Source organism: Strix uralensis, chromosome 3 (genome assembly GCF_047716275.1).
Source record: "Strix uralensis isolate ZFMK-TIS-50842 chromosome 3, bStrUra1, whole genome shotgun sequence".
NCBI classification, from domain to species: Eukaryota; Metazoa; Chordata; class Aves; order Strigiformes; family Strigidae; genus Strix; species Strix uralensis.
Window position 1 is genome coordinate 5747266 of NC_133974.1, and position 19001 is coordinate 5766266.

The 19001-nt window shown below is 40.4% G+C and overlaps 1 protein-coding gene across 1 annotated transcript; it reads left to right on the forward strand.

Moving 5' to 3' along the window:
• The first annotated feature begins 4229 nt into the window (after positions 1-4229).
• Positions 4230-17145, forward strand: LOC141940471 (cytochrome P450 2K1-like). Its single transcript, XM_074861369.1, has 9 exons — positions 4230-5673; positions 7488-7650; positions 8748-8897; positions 9190-9350; positions 10215-10388; positions 11000-11141; positions 11830-12014; positions 12217-12358; positions 14129-17145. Exons 1-9 carry the CDS (start codon positions 5488-5490, stop codon positions 14314-14316), a joined length of 1491 nt encoding a protein of 496 aa, XP_074717470.1. The 5' UTR covers positions 4230-5487; the 3' UTR covers positions 14317-17145.
• Positions 17146-19001: the final 1856 nt, after the last annotated feature.

Below are 19001 nucleotides of genomic sequence, written 5' to 3' on the forward strand. Positions count from 1 at the left end.
GCTCACTGAGATGACTAAGCACCACAAGAATTCTCTCCGGTTCCTAAAAGGACCTGGCCAAGTTCTCCTCATGCATCGTGTAAAACACCATAGACCAGTGAAGTATTTGACTATCATAAACTTAACAAATGCTTTAGAAACAACGCATATGGTTCAAGACATGTGTCTAGACATTGCCTGTCAGACTTTGGAGGAGCCACAAATATTGTCCCAAAGCAGGATTTTGAATCTCCACTTCAAAATAAGGCCAAGTGGGAATGTGTGCAAGCAGGGAAGAAACATTCACAGCGTGTCACTCATGTCTATGACCATCTCACCCTGCTCGGCTCACTCACTACCTGCCAGGATTGCAGGAACCAGAGATCTGCTGGAGGAAACCAGCAGGACTGGGCAGGCAAGGGCAATGGGGTGAAAGGGGTTGCCTCCTTCTCCTAGTGCACTTCAGGAGGTGCCCCTAGTTCCCACAGTGTCCTTCCAATAACACGGAGAGTCTTGTACCTGTAGGTACCTAACCCTAGGCTCATCTCTTGGGAAACAACTTAGAACTGCTCCTTCCTTTCATATCTCAGGAGTCAGTATCTGACTCATTCTTTGTTAATAATTAAATCCCAGATATATGTGGAAAGAATTACATTCTCAGTGCCTTTTTACCTCCTTTGGGGAGGTGGAGTAGGAACAGGCCAACTGACACACAGCTGGAAATAGGCCCTGGACTTTTTCCAGGACACTTTCCAGGTAAGTGAAATGTCTCCTCCAGAGACCCCAGGGGCAGCAGCAGAGTCGGGGCAAGCCAATACAAGAGCAGGTTTGCTCTAGCTCCTGTTCCAGGCTTCTGGCCAGATATCGGTGTTCTTTGCTCCAAGGTATCTGCACCCTCATCCCCTGAGGGGATGTCTCATCTCCCATGCTTTTGGTCATGTCTCTGCAGGGATTCTGATGCTTTAAAGAGTCAAGGACAAGGCCCTCAGCCTGGGCACCTCACCTCACACAGCCTTCATGTTCTTGCCTCAAGGTCATGTATAACTTGGTTCTCTACACTTCTGCTAGAAAGCTCTTCCAAACACTGTTCTGAAGGTTGACATTCATCTTTTCTGATCAGTGTCAATGAAAGCCCTGGATGGTTTCTCCTCCATGGTTTCTTCTTTTAACAACTCTTCTGCTGTTTACTCTCTTAGCCTTTAAGACACACTGTACCTCAGCACTCTTTCCTCAACAAACTTTCCTCAACCATCTTTTCTCAATTTTCCTCTCAGGTTTGGCTCCCCTTCAAAGATAATCATACAAGCTCTTCTCTCCTTCTCTCTTCCTGAAATGGTTACAGCTGGATATCTAAGGCAATAGCCACAGCTGAAGATACAGTCCTGACTGTACAACTGGCTCTAGGATGCCTTGCTTAAGCAGTAGTGTTGGATCAGATGACCTCTAGAGTTCCCTTCCAGCCTCAACCATTATGTGAAAATCAGGAACATGTAAGGCATGGATTATCTGACCAGTTTCAGCTGCTGGTTTTGAAAGAGAAGGTGCCCCTTGCCCTCTATTGACTTTAAAGGAAGCTGAGGCTGTCAGATCAGCGCAGACCTCACCATTTGGCCAGAACGGTCTGACCCTACATTTCACCCTGTTTGGACTCCTACTAGAACAAAAACGTGTGTACCACAATAAATTATTCAGCTAGCTCAGAGGAGCTTGGCACTGACTCCTTCCTCTTCTGAGTACTTCTGTTCAATGCAGATTTCCACTATAGGACCCACAACACATCAAGGCCATAAATCCACATTTAGACTACTCAAAAGGAATCTCCACAACTGTCTCAAATACCTAGTCAGCTGAGCTTCTGCTTTTATCAAGATTTGGTATCCGCAACATCTTCCATAAAGAGAGAAGAGAAAGTCTGAGCAACCAGTGGAACTTCTTCCTTCTTGTTCCACTTCCTCCCAGTCTCAAAGTTCAACGTAGTGTTTGAGTTGCTCTTTCTAAATTGGACTTATGCCCACAGAAATCTCTACCAACTCACAGGACTAGTTTAGACATCACCCATTAAACAGTAACTAACATAGGGTAAAGGGAATGGACACGGTCTTGAGAGTGCCTAGAAGGGATTCTGCAAGGGTAAAACCCCCAGATAGGCATTTCTACCATTTCTTAGAGATTAAGCTTATACCTCTGCATGTGTAGAAATGTCATTAACGCTTGAAACTCTTAATTTCTGACAGGAGATTGCACTCTTTGCCTGAATTTTCATCTTCTCAGCTAAGCTTTTGCTGAAAGACCATGGATTGGGTCAATCTTGCTCCTGTAGGGTTACTGTTTATACCCATTCGCCTGCTGATTCTGAAGAGACATGTCTAGAAGAGCCATGCAAGAGAAGACTTCCCTCCAGGATCCAGGCCTTTACCCATCATTGGAAATCTACACATCATGGATCTGAAGACACCTTACCTGACAATGCTAGACTTCTGTTGATTCTTTTCTTGGACCCCTCTGTCTAAGACAGTCACTAACCCCCCAAAAGGGGTATAAATTTTTCTCTGGACAGGTAGACGTAAATGCAGCAGAATTAATTATCTGCAGTAACTGCTCTTCCTATCATGTGATCTTGTGTCAGCGCAGGGGAATTGACATCCAGCCACATCAAGAAGATTGACCTATTTCTGTGGAACACAAGAAATGCTGGAGTTCTCCAGACAAGGGTAACTAGAAGAGAGGGGCCCTACACCTCCTACAGCACTTCCATCAGGGGTTGCTGGAAACATTTAGGGAGGAGACCAGAACATTCTGGAGGCTGTTTGGTGGAGTCAGACATCAGGGAACTGGCAGAAAACACTCTCCCTTCATCCTCACCATGAAGGAGGAACTTTCCTGGTTTCCCAAAGTGAAGTAGGAAACAAACAAACACTGCTTATTCTTTCATATCTGGTGGCAGTAGACTCCAGGACTTCAGGGAAAATGGCATGTGATAGTTAGATAGTGTATGATTTTTGGGGTCCTCTCACTGCACTGCTCCTCAAGGCCATGAACAGGAAACCTGACTTTCAGACAGTTCCTGTGTCCTGGTGTACTACCAGCTTGAAAACCAGTCTCTTTGTGGGTTGGTGAACATTTCCAACATATCCCCTATGAGTTCTCAGCTTGTCAATTAAAAGTTACCTACAGAGCCTGTGTGGTGGACACAGTTACCTTGTAACTCAAAATGAAGCTATTCTTAACCTGCTTTCCTGGATTTCATTCCCCTATGAGCCATGCAGTCTATTCCTACCTGGTTGTAGCTGCGGCTCTTGCACCTTGTCACTAAAAGTAGTAATTCCAGATGCACCTAAAGGCATAACTCCAGACTATTTAAGAGTTGTTACTCATGATTCTAGCTGATTTGTACTTCCCCAGATTTGTATACCAGGAACTGAACAGCTCAACCTGAGACAAGGAAACATAGGATGTTCACTGGTGCAGAACTGCAGTGCAGATGCATAGAGGGCTCTCAGGTGATGATATGTAGTTATACACTGGAAGTTAAAATTAATTTAGTTTACTACAGAATAATGTGCATATTAATGATAAAGATAAAAGCACAGAAAAATTAAAAGTCCTTCTCCATTTCAAATAAAACTGTTGTCAGTGTTGTCTTCAAAGCTGGAAAGATCTTCTTCCACACCTGAAATAGTTTCTGGGGATGCACCTTTGCCTGGAACAGACAACCAGTGCTGTGCTCCCAGCAGGAACTGAGCAAACGAGCCCTTCTGTGGCACCTCTTAGGCCTCTCCAACTTCTTTCTCATACACCTCTTATGTGGCTCCTTAGTCACAAGAAAAGTTGTCTTAGTCACAAGAATAAGTCTTCTTAGACTTCAGTGAGGCTTTTGACACTATCTACCATAAGATCTTCATAGACACATTGTTGATGTATGGGCTGGATGAGCAGAGGTGGGTTGAAATCTTGCTGAAAAGCCAGGCCAAGAGGCTAATGATCAGTTGTGTGAGGTCCAGATGGAGGCCAGTAATTAGTGGGGTACCCCAGGGGTCAATACTGGGTCCAGTCCTGTTTAATGTTTTCATTAATAATCTAGATTATGGGGCAGAGTGTACCCTCAGAAAGTTTGCTGATGATGCCAAACTGGAAGGGGTGGCTGACATACCAGAATGTTGTGACACCATCTAGGGGTACTTCAGTAGGTTAGATAAATGGACTGACAGGAACCTCATGAAGTTCAGCAAGAAGACATTCAAAGTCCTGCACCTCAGGAGGAACAACCTCAGGCACCAGTACATGCTAAGGGGCCACCACCTGGAAAGCAGCTTGACAGAAAAAGACCTGGTGGTCCTGGTGGACACCAAGCTGAACATGAGGTAACAATGTGCCATTGCCGCAAAGAAGGCTATAGGTATCCTGGAATGCATTAGGGGGAGTGTTGCCAGCAGGTCAAGGGAGGTGATCCTTCCCCTCGACTCAACACTGGTGAGGCCACACCTGGAGTGTTGTGTCCACTTCCGGGATCCCCAGTGCAAAAGAGATATGGACATATTGGAGAGAGTCCATCAAAGGGCCTCAAAGATGCTAAAGGGGCTGGAGCATCTCTTATATGAAGAAATACTGAAAGAGCTGGGACTGTTTAGCCCAGAGGAGAGAAGGCTCAGGAGGATCTTATCAGTATGTATAAACACTTGGAGGAAGGGTACAAAGAAGACAGTCAGACTCTTTTCAGTGGTGCCCAGTGACAGGACAAAAGGCAACAGCCACAAACTGAAACACAGTAGGTTCCCTCTGAACATCAGGAAACACTTTCTTACTGTGAGAGTGACCAGGCACTGGCACAGCTTGCCTAGGGATGTTGTGGAGTCTTCCTCCTTGGAGATATTCAAAAGCCATCTGGACATAGTCTAGGGCAACTGGCTCTCAGTGGCCCTGCTTGAGCAGGTAGGTTGGACCAGATGACTTCCAGAGGTCATTTCCAACCTCAAGCATTTTGTGATTCTGTGGTTTGAAATTCCCAATTAATTCAATGGAAGCAAAATTATACCAATTCTTAAGTGCTTTAAAAAAACCAAATCTTTGTGCACTAATAACTTGGGTATTGATAGTTTGATCTCAGTTCTCAGGGTACCAAGGCTGTGCCTGTACTAATGATGAAATATGCCTACTCAATAATCTGAAGAACATGCAGAATTTATGACTTTTATGCCAAACACCAGGTCGATGACCTGTTGTTCTTCAAACTCTTGGACTTTCATGATTGGACAGTGAGCTACATGCTCACCCAGTCACACACTCTTAGCTAGCAAACATTTACTTGCCTCTGTACCATACTGAGGATTCATTAGCAAGCACAGAGGAAGAGAATAAAACCAGTCACCGATCACAATAAAAAACACACCCTTCACTGAAGAGGGGTTTATGGACTAGTACAAGCGTCTCACACAGAAAATTTTTGCAGGAGGACAGAGATTCAGAATCCAGATTTTCTCTTTTCTGTAGCAAATACTTGGCTGAATAGAGATGGACTGGAGCAACTGCACTTCCATTGGTTTAGTGTTCATCCTGACTTTTCTATACATTTTGAAAATGGGAGGTTTCTGGAACAACCACCGGAGAAAGAATTTTCCCCCAGGACCAAGAGCATTACCCATCATCGGAAATCTGCATTTGTTTGATTTGAAGAGACCCTACAGGACTTATCTACAGGTAGTCATTACCTTTTCTATTGATCCCATAATTGCACATATCACCAAGCCCCATAGTCCATGATTTCAGAGAGTTTCTCCTATTGCACCTGATGTGTTGCATGACCCTTAGCAAGGGACAGGAGATGGTTGTTTGAGCAGGAATCTTTGAATGTAGCAAGATTTGCTTTTTACTGTAAGACTTCCTCCATGCAACTTCATGCATCCAGGTTTCAGCCTTAAATAACTCTCAAATTAGCAAGTGCTCACTTATTTATAGCAATTTTTAGAATAAAGTAACTGAATAAGAAGTGATTCTGATGTGTGATCTAACTCCCTCCACCTTCCACTGATTGATGTGTTCAGGGTTGTGGCTGCAGTTTCCTGCCTTGACTGATTTAGCATCTCTCTTTCCTCCTTTCTTCTTCAAAAGCTGAAGATAACTACATACTCTTAATATTCAGGGACAACAGTTGCCAGAATACAAATCATAGGTCTAAGCAAATCAAAGTAATAAATCTCTCAGTTTTATTCTAGTGTTTTCTTTACCTAGTTTATTGTAGGACTTTCCTAATTTTGAGTCAGAAGACTTCTATGAACCTGTTCCTTTCTTAGAGTTTTTTCTACTTAGACATTGAAATTGCACATCCTTCTTGCTGATAATTTTAAAAGGGATGTTTGCACCCACATATCTGTATATATGTTACATCTACAAATCAAAAGACTGCTCAGATGGAAATGATCTGGAAGATCAGATCTGGAAAATCAGTGCAGCTATCCAATGCAGACTAATTGTGTTGGCAAAAGCGAGCTCCATCTCTTTTCAGGCTAACAGAACCAACATGTCTCTGCTGTAATTCAGTGAATCCATTCTAATGAAGGAGGTTGGTTCTCTGACTTGAGCTTAGCTCAAAGTTTAATATTTGCATATACTTAGTGTGTAAATGCAACTGGAGATCATATGCTCATCCTGAGCATCACCACTGCAAGCAGTGGAAGGTCCTTACTGGAGAACACCCTTTGAAAAAAATCATATTCTGCCCCAGCTACAGCAGTCTGGGATAACAGTATCACCATCAAAGCTACTCTTAATTCAGACACATGTCACTGCTGTTACATTATTTCATATAGTTGGCTGGACTTGCTTACAAATTGCTGAACATTTTGCATATTGATGCCAAAGAGTTGCCTCTGTTTCTCTGTGCAAACACACTAGAAAATAAGTGCAGTCAGGAAAAACCCCTCCTATTGTCAGGAGAATCAGGAACATTTAGCTACATGAAAATAAATCTGCCTGTACAAGCTAAAAAGGTACCAGCTTGGGCCAAACATGGTCTCTGAGACAGATTCATGGTGGATGTAGAAATTTATAAAACATTAGAATTTACCTAATGTTAGATCCTGGCCCAGAAACAGATTGGGGGGATTTTACAATAATGGTAGCAACTGTTTGAACAGGTTTAGCCTGTAAAGAAAAGAAACACAATAGCATAGAGAGAGATCAGTGTGAAAGCATGAATCAAAACCTGAATTTACAGGGGTTCCTGAGGGAAGGCAGAGATGTTAGCACAATCCTTGACTGACTTGGGGTTTCAGCTAACACTTCTGCTCAGTTTAGCACAATGGGACTCCACTCCTGAATGTGCCATTTAGTCATTAGCCATCATAATGTCTAGCACATTCACATTATTTAAATCAATTCTCTTTCTCTGTATTTAGGAAAACATTTAACATTTTAGTAACTTAGAGGTAGGACATGAAAATAGGCATCACCGAAAAGGTGAATTTCTTTGTAGGCTGTAAAAGATGTAAATCACTGTTATCTTCTTCTGACAGCTATCAAAAGTATATGGTCCAGTCTTCAGTGTTCAGATGGGGCAAAGGAAAATAGTAGTGATTTCTGGGTATAAAACAGTGAAGGAAGCTCTTGTAAACCATGCAGATGCATTTGCAGAGAGACCTAAAATCCCAATCTTTGAAGATTTGACCAAAGGAAATGGTAAGTTTGTTTTATTTTTCCTTATCATCTTGACTTATTAAAAACGTTTTTTTCCTATAGACAAAGCAGAAGCTGGCACAACATTTTGAATCAGAGATCATATGAGGCATTGGAAATAGGGAGCAATTTCATTGACTTCAGTGCATTTGTTCAAATTTGAAACTGCTGACAATGACAATAAAACGACCATAACAACAATAAGCACAGCAACAGATAATGGATAGTGTCACACTTTCAGGATCTTCCAGAGAAGGTGTTTCTAGCTCTCATGATACAGTTCTGGACTTCTGTTGTTTTGGGCTTATCATAAAACCTCCTTTTCCTGAAATGACTATTATACTGCTGCTTCTCATTTCAGTGGTGAATAGTGCTTTTAAAATCTGAATGCAACAATAGAATGAAACACATACAGAATTCGGGATTTATTATAATAAGGGAAATACTATATACTGACTGAGCTGGGTTTCCAAAGGAGAATTTCACACCCAAACTTCATTCTAAATTTCCATAAGAGTTTAATATTTATATCTCCAGAGAATCCTTGGACAAAATCAGGAATAATTCTGTGAACATTTGTGAATATTTTGATCACATTATTGCATGTAAGCTTTCTTTACCCCTTATATTTCTCCTTGAAAACAATATAACTAAAGTAATTAATCACTTGGTGCAACAATTTCAGTGAAAAAAAATGATTGAGGAGGTTTTAAGACGCTACCTAAATTTTAAAGACATTTGTGCCTAGTCAAGTTTCTCTTGCAGTCATCAGAGACATGAGATCTCAGTTCAATTCCACTTCCAAACTATGATGATCTGTGGTTTGAACTTGAATTTCCAATGCCCTCTTTCAGTGACAAATGTCTCTCAGAGATATATATTCTTCTTAAGATTTGACTAAATACCTCTTAAATAGTTTATCCTTCTCTTTTTGTGCAATAAATCTGTTGTTAAGGCCTGAAAATTCTTAAGGGAAAGTTTTTTTTTCCTCAACCAGATATAATTTAGTTTGTTTTCAAACTGACTGCTACTAGATACCTACATTATTTGTCTACAAACTTAAAATCTTCTGCCACCTTGAAATGTTCTCTTTGTGTCAGGGATTGTCTTTGCTCATGGGGAAAACTGGAAGGTGATGCGAAGATTTACTCTCACAACCTTACGGGACTTCGGAATGGGAAAAAGGGCTATTGAGGACCGAATTGTGGAGGAGTATGGGTATCTGGCAGATATCATTGGGTCACAAGAAGGTGGGTAGATGATTCATTCTTCAAACCTCTAAGGTTTTGTTCAAGTATCCAGAAGCTTGCCAGAAGCCTTCTCAAGTTCAGACATTTTTAAGAAATGTACTTCAGGCTGAACCAATTGGATGAATTTGGCTCCTCTGGCATTTTGGTGTCTTGACATGGTATTCTAACATTGAATAATAATCAATAATAGCAATCAATCATAACAAATAAATAGCAATAATTAGCATTAAATTTCCATTTACAAATTACATCACTTGCCACAATGTAATGTATTCTTTTGCTCATTGTACAGGAAAGCCCTTTGACTTTAGTAAAATAATTAATTCAGCGGTTGCTAACATAATTGTGTCAATATTACTTGGAAACCGATTTGACTACAAAGACTCCAGATTTATGAGACTTCTACAGCTGACCAATGAAAACATGAGGCTTGCCGGGAAACCTTTGGTTACGGTAATGATAAATATTTTTATGTTGCTGTTCCACTGGATGCCACAGGAATGTAATAATACTGGTAGTCAATTGTTTCTATTAAACAGAAAAATCTGAGACTCTGAGAGGTAATAGGTTTACAAGCACTTTCTGTGGCAAAACAAAGCTTGAAAAATCTTGAAATCTTGAAAGCATCAATCAAACCCCCAGTCTCTCAAAAACAAAATTAAGCTTTAGTCTGAAGAGCACTAAATCTGGACTGAAAAACCAGACCACTAGTGCATGAACAGCAAGTTCAGCAGTGCCCAAAAATATGGTTCATATGTATAAAGTGACCAGGCAAAGCAGTGCACTCTCAGAACAAGGGGCAGGAAGAAGCTATAGAGTATATGGTCTACCTGTACAAGGAGTCCTGATACAAAACCTGTTTTCCTGTGCTTCTAGCACAGTGAAATGTCTCAATGAGTAATAAATATGCTCTGATACTCGCATGTAATGATGCTGCACACCAGATTCACTTCTGTTCCTTTAGGCTTTGAAACAGGGGAAAAAAAAAATTAACAGAAGAGCTGGCTAAATCAATAAAAATGTTGCTGACCAACATTTCCAGCTCCCTGGTGGCAAGTTGCAGGTGTTTGAGTCTGACATCTACACTACTCCTGCAAAATAGTAATTTGGGGCTGAGAGTTTTCCATGTATTCAGTAGTCCTTGATGGATATTCTACCATGAATTAATCCAGTCAGTTTTTGATGTTCTAAAGAACAAAATATTAGAGTTAAGTCTTTGTCTTTGTATCTGCAAAACAGGCACAATATTATTAATTTGTTTCTGTAGTGTTTTCAGACCTCTAGCTGGTAAATTCTCTTTGTCTTTCACTCTTGTAGATGTACAACATCTTCCCATACCTTGGGTTCCTCCTAAGGGCTAACAAGAATCTGCTCCAAAACAGAGAAGAATTCCTTGATTATATACAAGTTACTTTTGTGGAACATCTCAAAACCCTGGACAAAAATTTTCAAAGAAGTTTTATTGATGCTTTCCTGGTTAAACAGCAGGAGGTAACTTAATCATTTCTCATTTATTCCAACTTTTATGGTTATAGGAAGACATTTACAATTTCCTTTCCATCCTTATAATTATAGCTATACTTCTTTAGGGAATCTATCTTTGACAAAACACATATAATGAACCAGTAGAGCTGAACAGATATTCCACTCTGTTGCAGTTCCAACCCCTTTTAATTAGCAAACATTTATCTTTATTTATGCTTTTTTTCAGACTGTATCAATATATTTACAGAGGCTGCATCTTTTTATCTGCTCTCTCTGTTGTCCTAGCCCTTCTGGCTCTTTCAAAAACAATGCATTACAGAACAAAAGTGTTACCTGGTCTTTACTGGGATCGTTATTTGGGGTCTAATATATCTGAGTTACCTTCTTCATAGAGAAACCAGCTCTCTTTGAACCTGGCCCCAGTAAATGCAGAGATCATGCAAAACATAAAACCTATGTCAACACTCTTTTCCAGGTACAAGCCTAAAGCTCTTCTTTATCTTTCACACTTTTTAAAAAAATATACTATTTATTTCTTAGTAAATGTTTAGCTGCGTAACTTCCATTTTCACATGCAAAGCTTTTTTTCATCCTTTTATTTCAACCACTTCTTTCAGGAGAAATCCACTACCAATGGGTATTTCCATAATGACAACTTGTTAAGCTTGGTGAGCAATTTGTTTATTGCTGGTGTTGAGACAATTTCCACCACACTAAACTGGAGCTTTCTGCTGATGCTAAAGTACCCTGAAATTCAGAGTAAGTGGGTTTATGACAGATGTTGTTACACCCAGTGCATTAGGAACTGAAGGGGAACCTGGAGGGTCAACATATCTGTTAATACACTAAAAAACAAGATTTCCAGCTAATTATTGTCTAGGTATCACTGTGCCCTGTGGTTCAGATCCAGTGAGGGGCACGCCAGTCAGCCTACCAGTAGATTATAAACAGAGTTCATATGGGTCAGCCAAAGGTTGCTCAGTAAAAAGAAGAGAGCTGTCCTCTGCTGGCCAATGCAATTGTTCCAGGTTTCCCTCAAAAACAGGCTGTTGATAAACCAAAGGCCTGTGCAGATGTTAAATGGACTGTACTGAGGTTTTAAATACCTGAGAAGATTCAGGGAACTTCTCCTTGTCTGACATCTCTATTCCAGTTTATAGTACGGGGTTGTTAGGAGTCAAGTGGGGTTTTTGAGACACCTCTTGGTCAGAGCAAGAAACTTTAGGTAGAAGAGAGGGCAGAAAAATACAAGTCTTTTGGTTTCTTATTGGTTAAGAAATAATCACTGTAGTTCTGTCCACCTCTGATTATTTCTGAAAGGAAAAAAGATTTTGGGAGAATTTATGGTTTTCACTCAAGGTCTTTTATACTTTACATCAATAAAACACAGTATGTCTCAAGGATGAATGCATCCTTGTCTCTTTTTTATAGTTGATTCTTTCCTCAGGAAAGGTCCAAGAAGAGATAGAGCAAGTGATAGGGTCAAACCCCCCACGGATTGAGCATCGAACTCAGATGCCATATACAGATGCTGTCATCCATGAAATTCAGAGATTCGCTAATATCCTGCCATTGGATTTGCCTCATGAGACTGCTGCAGATGTCACTCTCAACGGCTATTTCATTCCCAAGGTGAGATGCTTACAGGATCATTTCTTTCAGCATTCCGTCTTTCTCAAACCTGGTTAATGTGACAAACATGAACTCTCTAATGAAGTCACATAACAGCAGTCAGAATGATCTCTTTCTCCAGGCTGACAATCTTTAAGTCTCTTGGCCATTACTGCCACTACAATGTCTGCCCACGGATTAGTTCCACTGTCTTATTTTGCAGGGAACCTACATCATCCCCTTACTGACCTCTGTCCTGCAAGACAAATCTCAGTGGGAGAAACCAGACGTGTTCTATCCTGAGCACTTTCTTGATGCCAATGGAAAATTTGTGAAGAAAGATGCTTTCATGCCTTTCTCAGCAGGTACCTTCTCTTTCCCATTTACTGCTGTTGCAAGTACAGATCTTAGAAAAGAACTGCTTGTACCAGTGGGCGTTTTTGTTACTGAAGTCTGGCATCCACACTGTCTTTTTCGTGGGACCACTCCACAACCCATATTTCACAGATTTCTCAGGACACACCTCTGATAAGAGAGAGTACTCACAAATGTCTGTTAATTCCTCCAGCCTCTGGATGTTGTTGGTTTCTCAGTTAGTATTCAGTGATTATAAATGAGAATTTATAATGTCTTCTTAAATATAAGGGAAGTTTTCAGTCAATTCCATGATGGTTTAGGTAACACATTTCTGCATTATAATCTGTAGCTCACAGCTTCTCTATGGCCTGGGTTTCTTTGTCTCTGACTCTTACCATGCCCAGCTACGAGCACACACAGAGCACACAGGGGAGATGGCTTCTGTGTCTTTCCTCTTTCATTTTTGCATATCCCTTTTAAAAAGTCACAAATAATGTCAGCTGGGATTAAGACTTCATATACTGTACCAACAGAGAGGAGTTGCCTTATATAAACCCCTAAATTCTGTGTAAAATCAAAGGACAGAAAGGGGTTGTCTTCTGAGGCTTCCACAGAACGTGGCCTTCACCTAAGCTTACACACCTGCACCATTTGCCAAAGCATGGGAGATTCCGACTGCCATGATGACTGCTCCTTCTCTGGCATTTCTTCTGCTTTTCAGGCTCTGTCATTGCTCAATTAAGTTCTATACGTCAGTCTCTGTCTAACTTGTCTATCATACCCACAACACACTGCATTTTTTTATAGACCCCATTTGTGTATTTTTAATTCTGCATGATATTTGAATAAGGTTTTTTTCCTGTCATACTCATCATGCAACATAGAGTAAATAATTTTTTTTCATAGAAGGACTTATGATACTTCCAATTCACAGTCTTTCTTTTTCTGATTTACATCTAGATGTCCTAGCTGAAAGCACAGCCAGGGAATGTCAGGTCTGGGCATTCCCTGGAGGGCTCATTTCATAGCACAGCCATACCATAGCTCTTTATTTTCCACTTTCTGTCATACAAGGGAGTTAAAATCAAATCTTAGTTCAGGTTTCTGTTAGTTCTGGCCTCAAATCATCATGCTCTGATTAAGGGAGTTTACAAGCTGCTGAATTTGTCCAGGACTAAAAAAAATTTATATTCACAGCACTTTTGAAGAAAGGCTTATATTAGGGGCTCCACAGAATATCTCCACCACCTTCCTCCTCAGTCCCACTCCAGCCAGCATTTGTGAGTTTCCAAGGTCTTTTCTGACAAGTTTTAATATAAAAAAGTGCCTGTGACTAAACTAATAAAGCCAAAGTCTAGACTAAACCAAACAAAGTTGGTCTGGGATCCAAAAATTGAACCAAGTAGCAGAAAAATCTGAAAATGAAGAGAAATACAAATTTTCTTGAAAACTGGTATTAAGGAATTCAGATTACATTTCCATATATTTCTCCCCAAATGCAAGCATATAAACAAAGGAAAAGAAAAAAAATCACCAGGTGGCTTTGTTATCATACCTCTGAAGATGAAGTATCCTCTCCCTCAGATGATTATTGCACTCAATAGACTTTTAAGAGCTACTGTGTTCTTTATTCATAGCTAGGATATGATATTTCAAGTGTTCTGGATTCTCACTGATCTTCCTCAAAATCAGAGCTGCTCAGAGGTTTTTATTTCTTCCAACTGTTGAAGAAGCAGCTCCCACTGACTCTCTTATGGCCATTCTGCATTTTGTTCCAGGGCGGAGGATCTGTGCTGGTGAGACTCTTGCCAAAATGGAGCTCTTCCTCTTCTTCACCAGTCTCCTGCAGAAGTTCACCTTCCACCCTCCCCCTGGAGTTTCTATCTCAGACCTGGACCTCAGCCCTGCTATTTCATTTAACGTCATCCCCAAACCCTATAAAATGTGTGCTGTAACACGTTCCTAGAGCTCTAATCAGCATCAATTTGTTTTTAAAAAAAATTTATATTAATTTTCCATTATATCTGCCTTAATTCTTTGGCCAAAATAATTCACAACATTACATCTCAATGAAAGTTTCCAGTGCTTCTAAAACAAAGTGGTTTATCTTTTTATTATTTATCAGGGGAAGGCAGAAGTAGATCAGAAGTGTGGACTAGTTGATGATTAATGGATTAACCTATTAGATCACCTAATCTGGGCTAAATAATACAGACCCTCAGCTTGCACAGTCTTACTTCAATTTTCACCTGTTTGTTGAAAGCATATCCCCCAGAAACACGCCCAAGTTCAGGTTTCTCCAAAGAGACATACAGACCATGAAGCTGTGCCTAACTTGTACTACCCTCTTTAAAGATAAGCACTGCAGAGCCTCTGTGGCAAAGGTGGAATGTTCAGAGCTTCAGGCCTTCAGAACAGAAGGGCTGTTTGGTCTTGGCAGGATGATAGATAGGTTTGAAGTTGGGTTGGATGCACCAATGTTCCCCAATACCTCATTGCAGCTTCTCCCCTTGGCTCTTCTTCCTAATCCTTCCCGTCTTCAGGAGCATTCAGTCCCTGCCTCTGTCTGGGCAGTGGGATGCCTTCAAGCTCAGCTTTTCTTAGGTTGGCTATTTTACTTGGCACTAGAAGGACAATATTCCTTGTCCTGCCATTTCTCCTGAGAGTAGGTGTTGAAGCAAGACACTCATTCCTTCTCCTGAAAGGAGACACTCCTCTGAACATTCCCTTTCATTTGATCTCACTCCCTTGGTTTGGGGGGTTTCATATCAAAACTTCTCCATATGCCTTTGCCTCCTTACCCAAACAAGATTCTTATCATTAGGCTGTAAATAATTGAATAATTATGAGGGGATTCAATCCACTTTAAAGTTGATATACAGAGCACAATTCAATTGCTTTAACCCCAAGCCTCTAGCACCATTGCAGATACCCTGGGATCTTTTGCTTAGCCTTCAGCTGCTAGGCTAGGGGGACAGGTCCTGTGCCATATAAGCCCCATGTGCCTATTTCAGATAATGTAGATACTTCAGACATCTATGAGTGTTCAAATGTAGACTGCCTGACAGAGACCAATGATTAAGGACTCAAAAGTGAAAATAATATGAAAATCCAAAAATTACATGAGTGGTTGCATCATTTTTATTTTCAGGAGAAAGTTTGTCCTCCTCTTAAACTCTTCTAATGTAATAATTTCCTTTTCATTTTAAGGAAAATTTTTACAAAGGAGTAGTAAACCTCTCATTTAGATCTGTTTATTTTAGTTTCTGGATTCACAGAGCTGTTAGATGGAAAGGAAATTTAGCCTGAGATTTTTATTTGTTTCCAAATTCCAGAAGCAAAGACTTTTAAAATTTGTGTCTCTCCTACTTTCCAATCCAGGTGGCAGAACAGGTGCAGGTGAAAACCTTGACAACATGGAGCTTTTGCTGTTCATTACAAGAGTTCTGCAAAAGTTCATGTTCTTTCCTTCCCCTGGAGCATCCATTTCAGGTCTGAACACAGTAAGGTGTCCTAGCCTTTTAGTAGGAGGTTTAGGATCTGGCCTATGACTTGATAGTCTTTTTTTTGCAAATACATAAATCCACACACTCCTGTGATGACAGAGGATTGTACAGGTGTAATGGTGACAGGAGTCTATTTTTTTCCACTTTTTGCAAACATTTATAAATGTCTCCAAATGAGTCCTTCAGTCTGGCTATTTTAAACAATACACAGTTTTTTCCAGTTCCAGTAGAGGACAGACCAGAAAACCAATGCCAAATGATGGTTAAACTTGTTGGATACAATAGCAGATACTCCTACTTATCTTCATGGTGCTTATTAAGCTGTCTATCCTCATGGTGTTATCCCCCTGATGCACCAACTGTGCTAACTCTGCAATCTTATTACTGGGTACCATTTTGTATCTTGTGGGGGAACAACTTTAAAAAATCAGAGCTGCTGCACTGGAAGTTGTAGTACTCCAGATACTCACAGCCTCTGTTGCTATTTAGCCCAAGGATCCTGTGAGAAAAACTGATGTAACTTACAGGACATTTCCATTGCAATCTTATGTGTGTCTGTCTTCTGAGCTATGTTTGCACTTGGAGAAAGTGACGCTTTTCATCAGTTAGATAATATCTGTGAAAATTACTATTTAATTAGTTTTACCAGGAATAAAAATATTTTTTTCATTATCTGCCCCTGAATTTTAAATGTTAAAAACATTTATGAAAACATGGGAAGTTCCTCTGAAGGCAAGGTTTGAAAAAGGGAATCACTGTAGGAAAGGTATTAGAAGTTGGTGATCACATTTCATTTTCTGAAGCTATTTTTTCTCATATCATCACAGTACTCAAAACAGACCAGATGTTTGCATTTCTTGCTCCTGTTGACCTTTAAGCAAAACACATTTATCTCAGTAATACAAGAAATCTAATGTAACAAGAGGTTTTGCATTTATCTTATAAATGAAGATTCTGAAGCCGTTAAGAATGTGATAATTGAAAGCATGATCGCAGTGCATGAAGAGATGGGAGATGATACGATTGCACTGTGTTTTCCTAAGAGAGTGTTTCTGTATGTACAAATCAGCTAATCTTATCTAACCATCTCTGTACATGTTGATTCACATTAACCTACTGAGACTGTTCCATGTATTTATCTTCCAGTATAGAACCAGATCAAAATGGATTTTGTAGTCTTTTTTCAGCTTTAACATTTCAGAAGAAAACCACCTAGTTTAATCACTGTTTTTTCACTTGGTGGGTTGGAAACAAAGTGATGAAAATAAATGATTTTTTCATGAGCAAAACAGACCCCTATTCTTTACACTACTTCTTGCCAGGAGCTACCATCAGCCCTAAAGAGACTAAACCTCCGTTTCTAGGTCTTTACTACTTCAGAAGAAGGTGGACATCATCTGAAAGAGGAAAATGCCAGATTGTTCATGAGTTATGGAACAGCTGCTGGATGTTTGCAAGATCACCAGGATGAACACTGCCACGGAGGCTGTAACTCCTCCAGGCAAGACCCACACACTTCAGAAGAAGGCAGAACCCAATTGTACCAGAAACAGAACATTCATTCACATCTAATGTTCACCAAAAAGATCCAGTTACAATCACAAGTTTACTTAGTCTGTTGATCTGCCCAGTTGCCTTGGACAGTTTGGACACACTACTGTCAGACACACCAGCTGACTGAGTGCTTCTCACCCTGAGAAGAAACAGAAACTCTCCCCCCATCACATGACAGTTGTATCTGTAAAGAGGTAATTTCCTCTTTAATCATTATTTCTCTCTCATTTCCCTGCTATTTTCTGGTGACCTTCTTCCAGTGATGAAAGGCCAGTAATGCTACAAGTAAGACAAACAGCCCTGGAAATTTATTTCACTAAAACAGATGTTTCTGACACAGCCTACTATATGCAAAAAAATAACTGTTGTGGACTTGTTACAGCAGATCACTTCTCAGGAAAAACTTTAATCCAAGTTGACCTGAGTCCAGAGGGTCATTAAGATTTTTCCTGAACAGTCCGTAACTGGATAACCTCAGTAAATACAGTACGCACCCATGGCAAATAGCTGGTGCTTTTGTAATGAACTCTCTGTCTTGCTCTTAAACATTGCATAAATACTGTCTGCAAATTCCAGCTGGCAGAGGGCTCCCACCTCCTGGCAACAGTAAAAGGAAGTTGACATGTTCTCAGAGCTGAAATAGCCCGAGGTCAATACTGCTTCAAGCCTCTGTGTCTGCTCTCTCCCCATAAGCAGCATGGGAGTTGAGTGGTACTCTTGGTTCAGGCCCAGCATCCTCAGTGTGCCACCCAGAGACATCACAGCTCACTGGCCAAGTGCTGGCACAAAGAACATTATTGTTTACTGAGCGATCATGACGGGGTGTGTAGGGGACCCTTCCCTCACAAAACATGATGATGGTCACCTCTTCTCTATGCACTTTTCTCTATCCTGACTTTTCTATTGACTCTGAAAAATAGAAAGTGTTTGGAATAGACATTGCAGAGAGAATTTCCCCCAAACCAAAGTCTTTACACATCACTGGAAACCTGCTCATCAAGGATCAGAAGGGGCCCTCCTAGATATTGCTGGTGTAGACCTTATTTTTCTTCCTACTGTCCCACCATGCAGTCAGTGACAATTTGTGGTGTCTAAACTTCAACCCAGGTGCAGAATAACATGTATTAAACCAAAATCCACCTAAAAGTGCTATAGGAGGAAAACTTCAAGTACTACATTGTTTATTCTCTTTCCTGTAGATGCCTTTATCACGCTACCATATAATTTCTGATTTCTCTCAAAAAATATTTTTGGCAATTAAAAGGGATCACCTATGATGCATTCATATCATTTTGGGACTAATATACAAAGGATGACCAGAAAAGAAGGAGTTACGGACAGGCACAAGATCTTGTATGCCTCTATGAGAATCTGTTGCAAGGACATCAGAATGTCTACACTGTGGCCACAGCCTTCTCTGGTACTGAGTCTATAGACCCCAGTATGTTACTTTTTCTTTCATGAATGAAAAGCCATCTTCTCTTCACATGGCAGAGGGCTCCTCATGCTCTTCCATTAACTGAATACTTCTAGGAGTAGGTGAAGATAAATCCACTTACATGAGAATTTCAAGTTCTTCTCATCAATACCT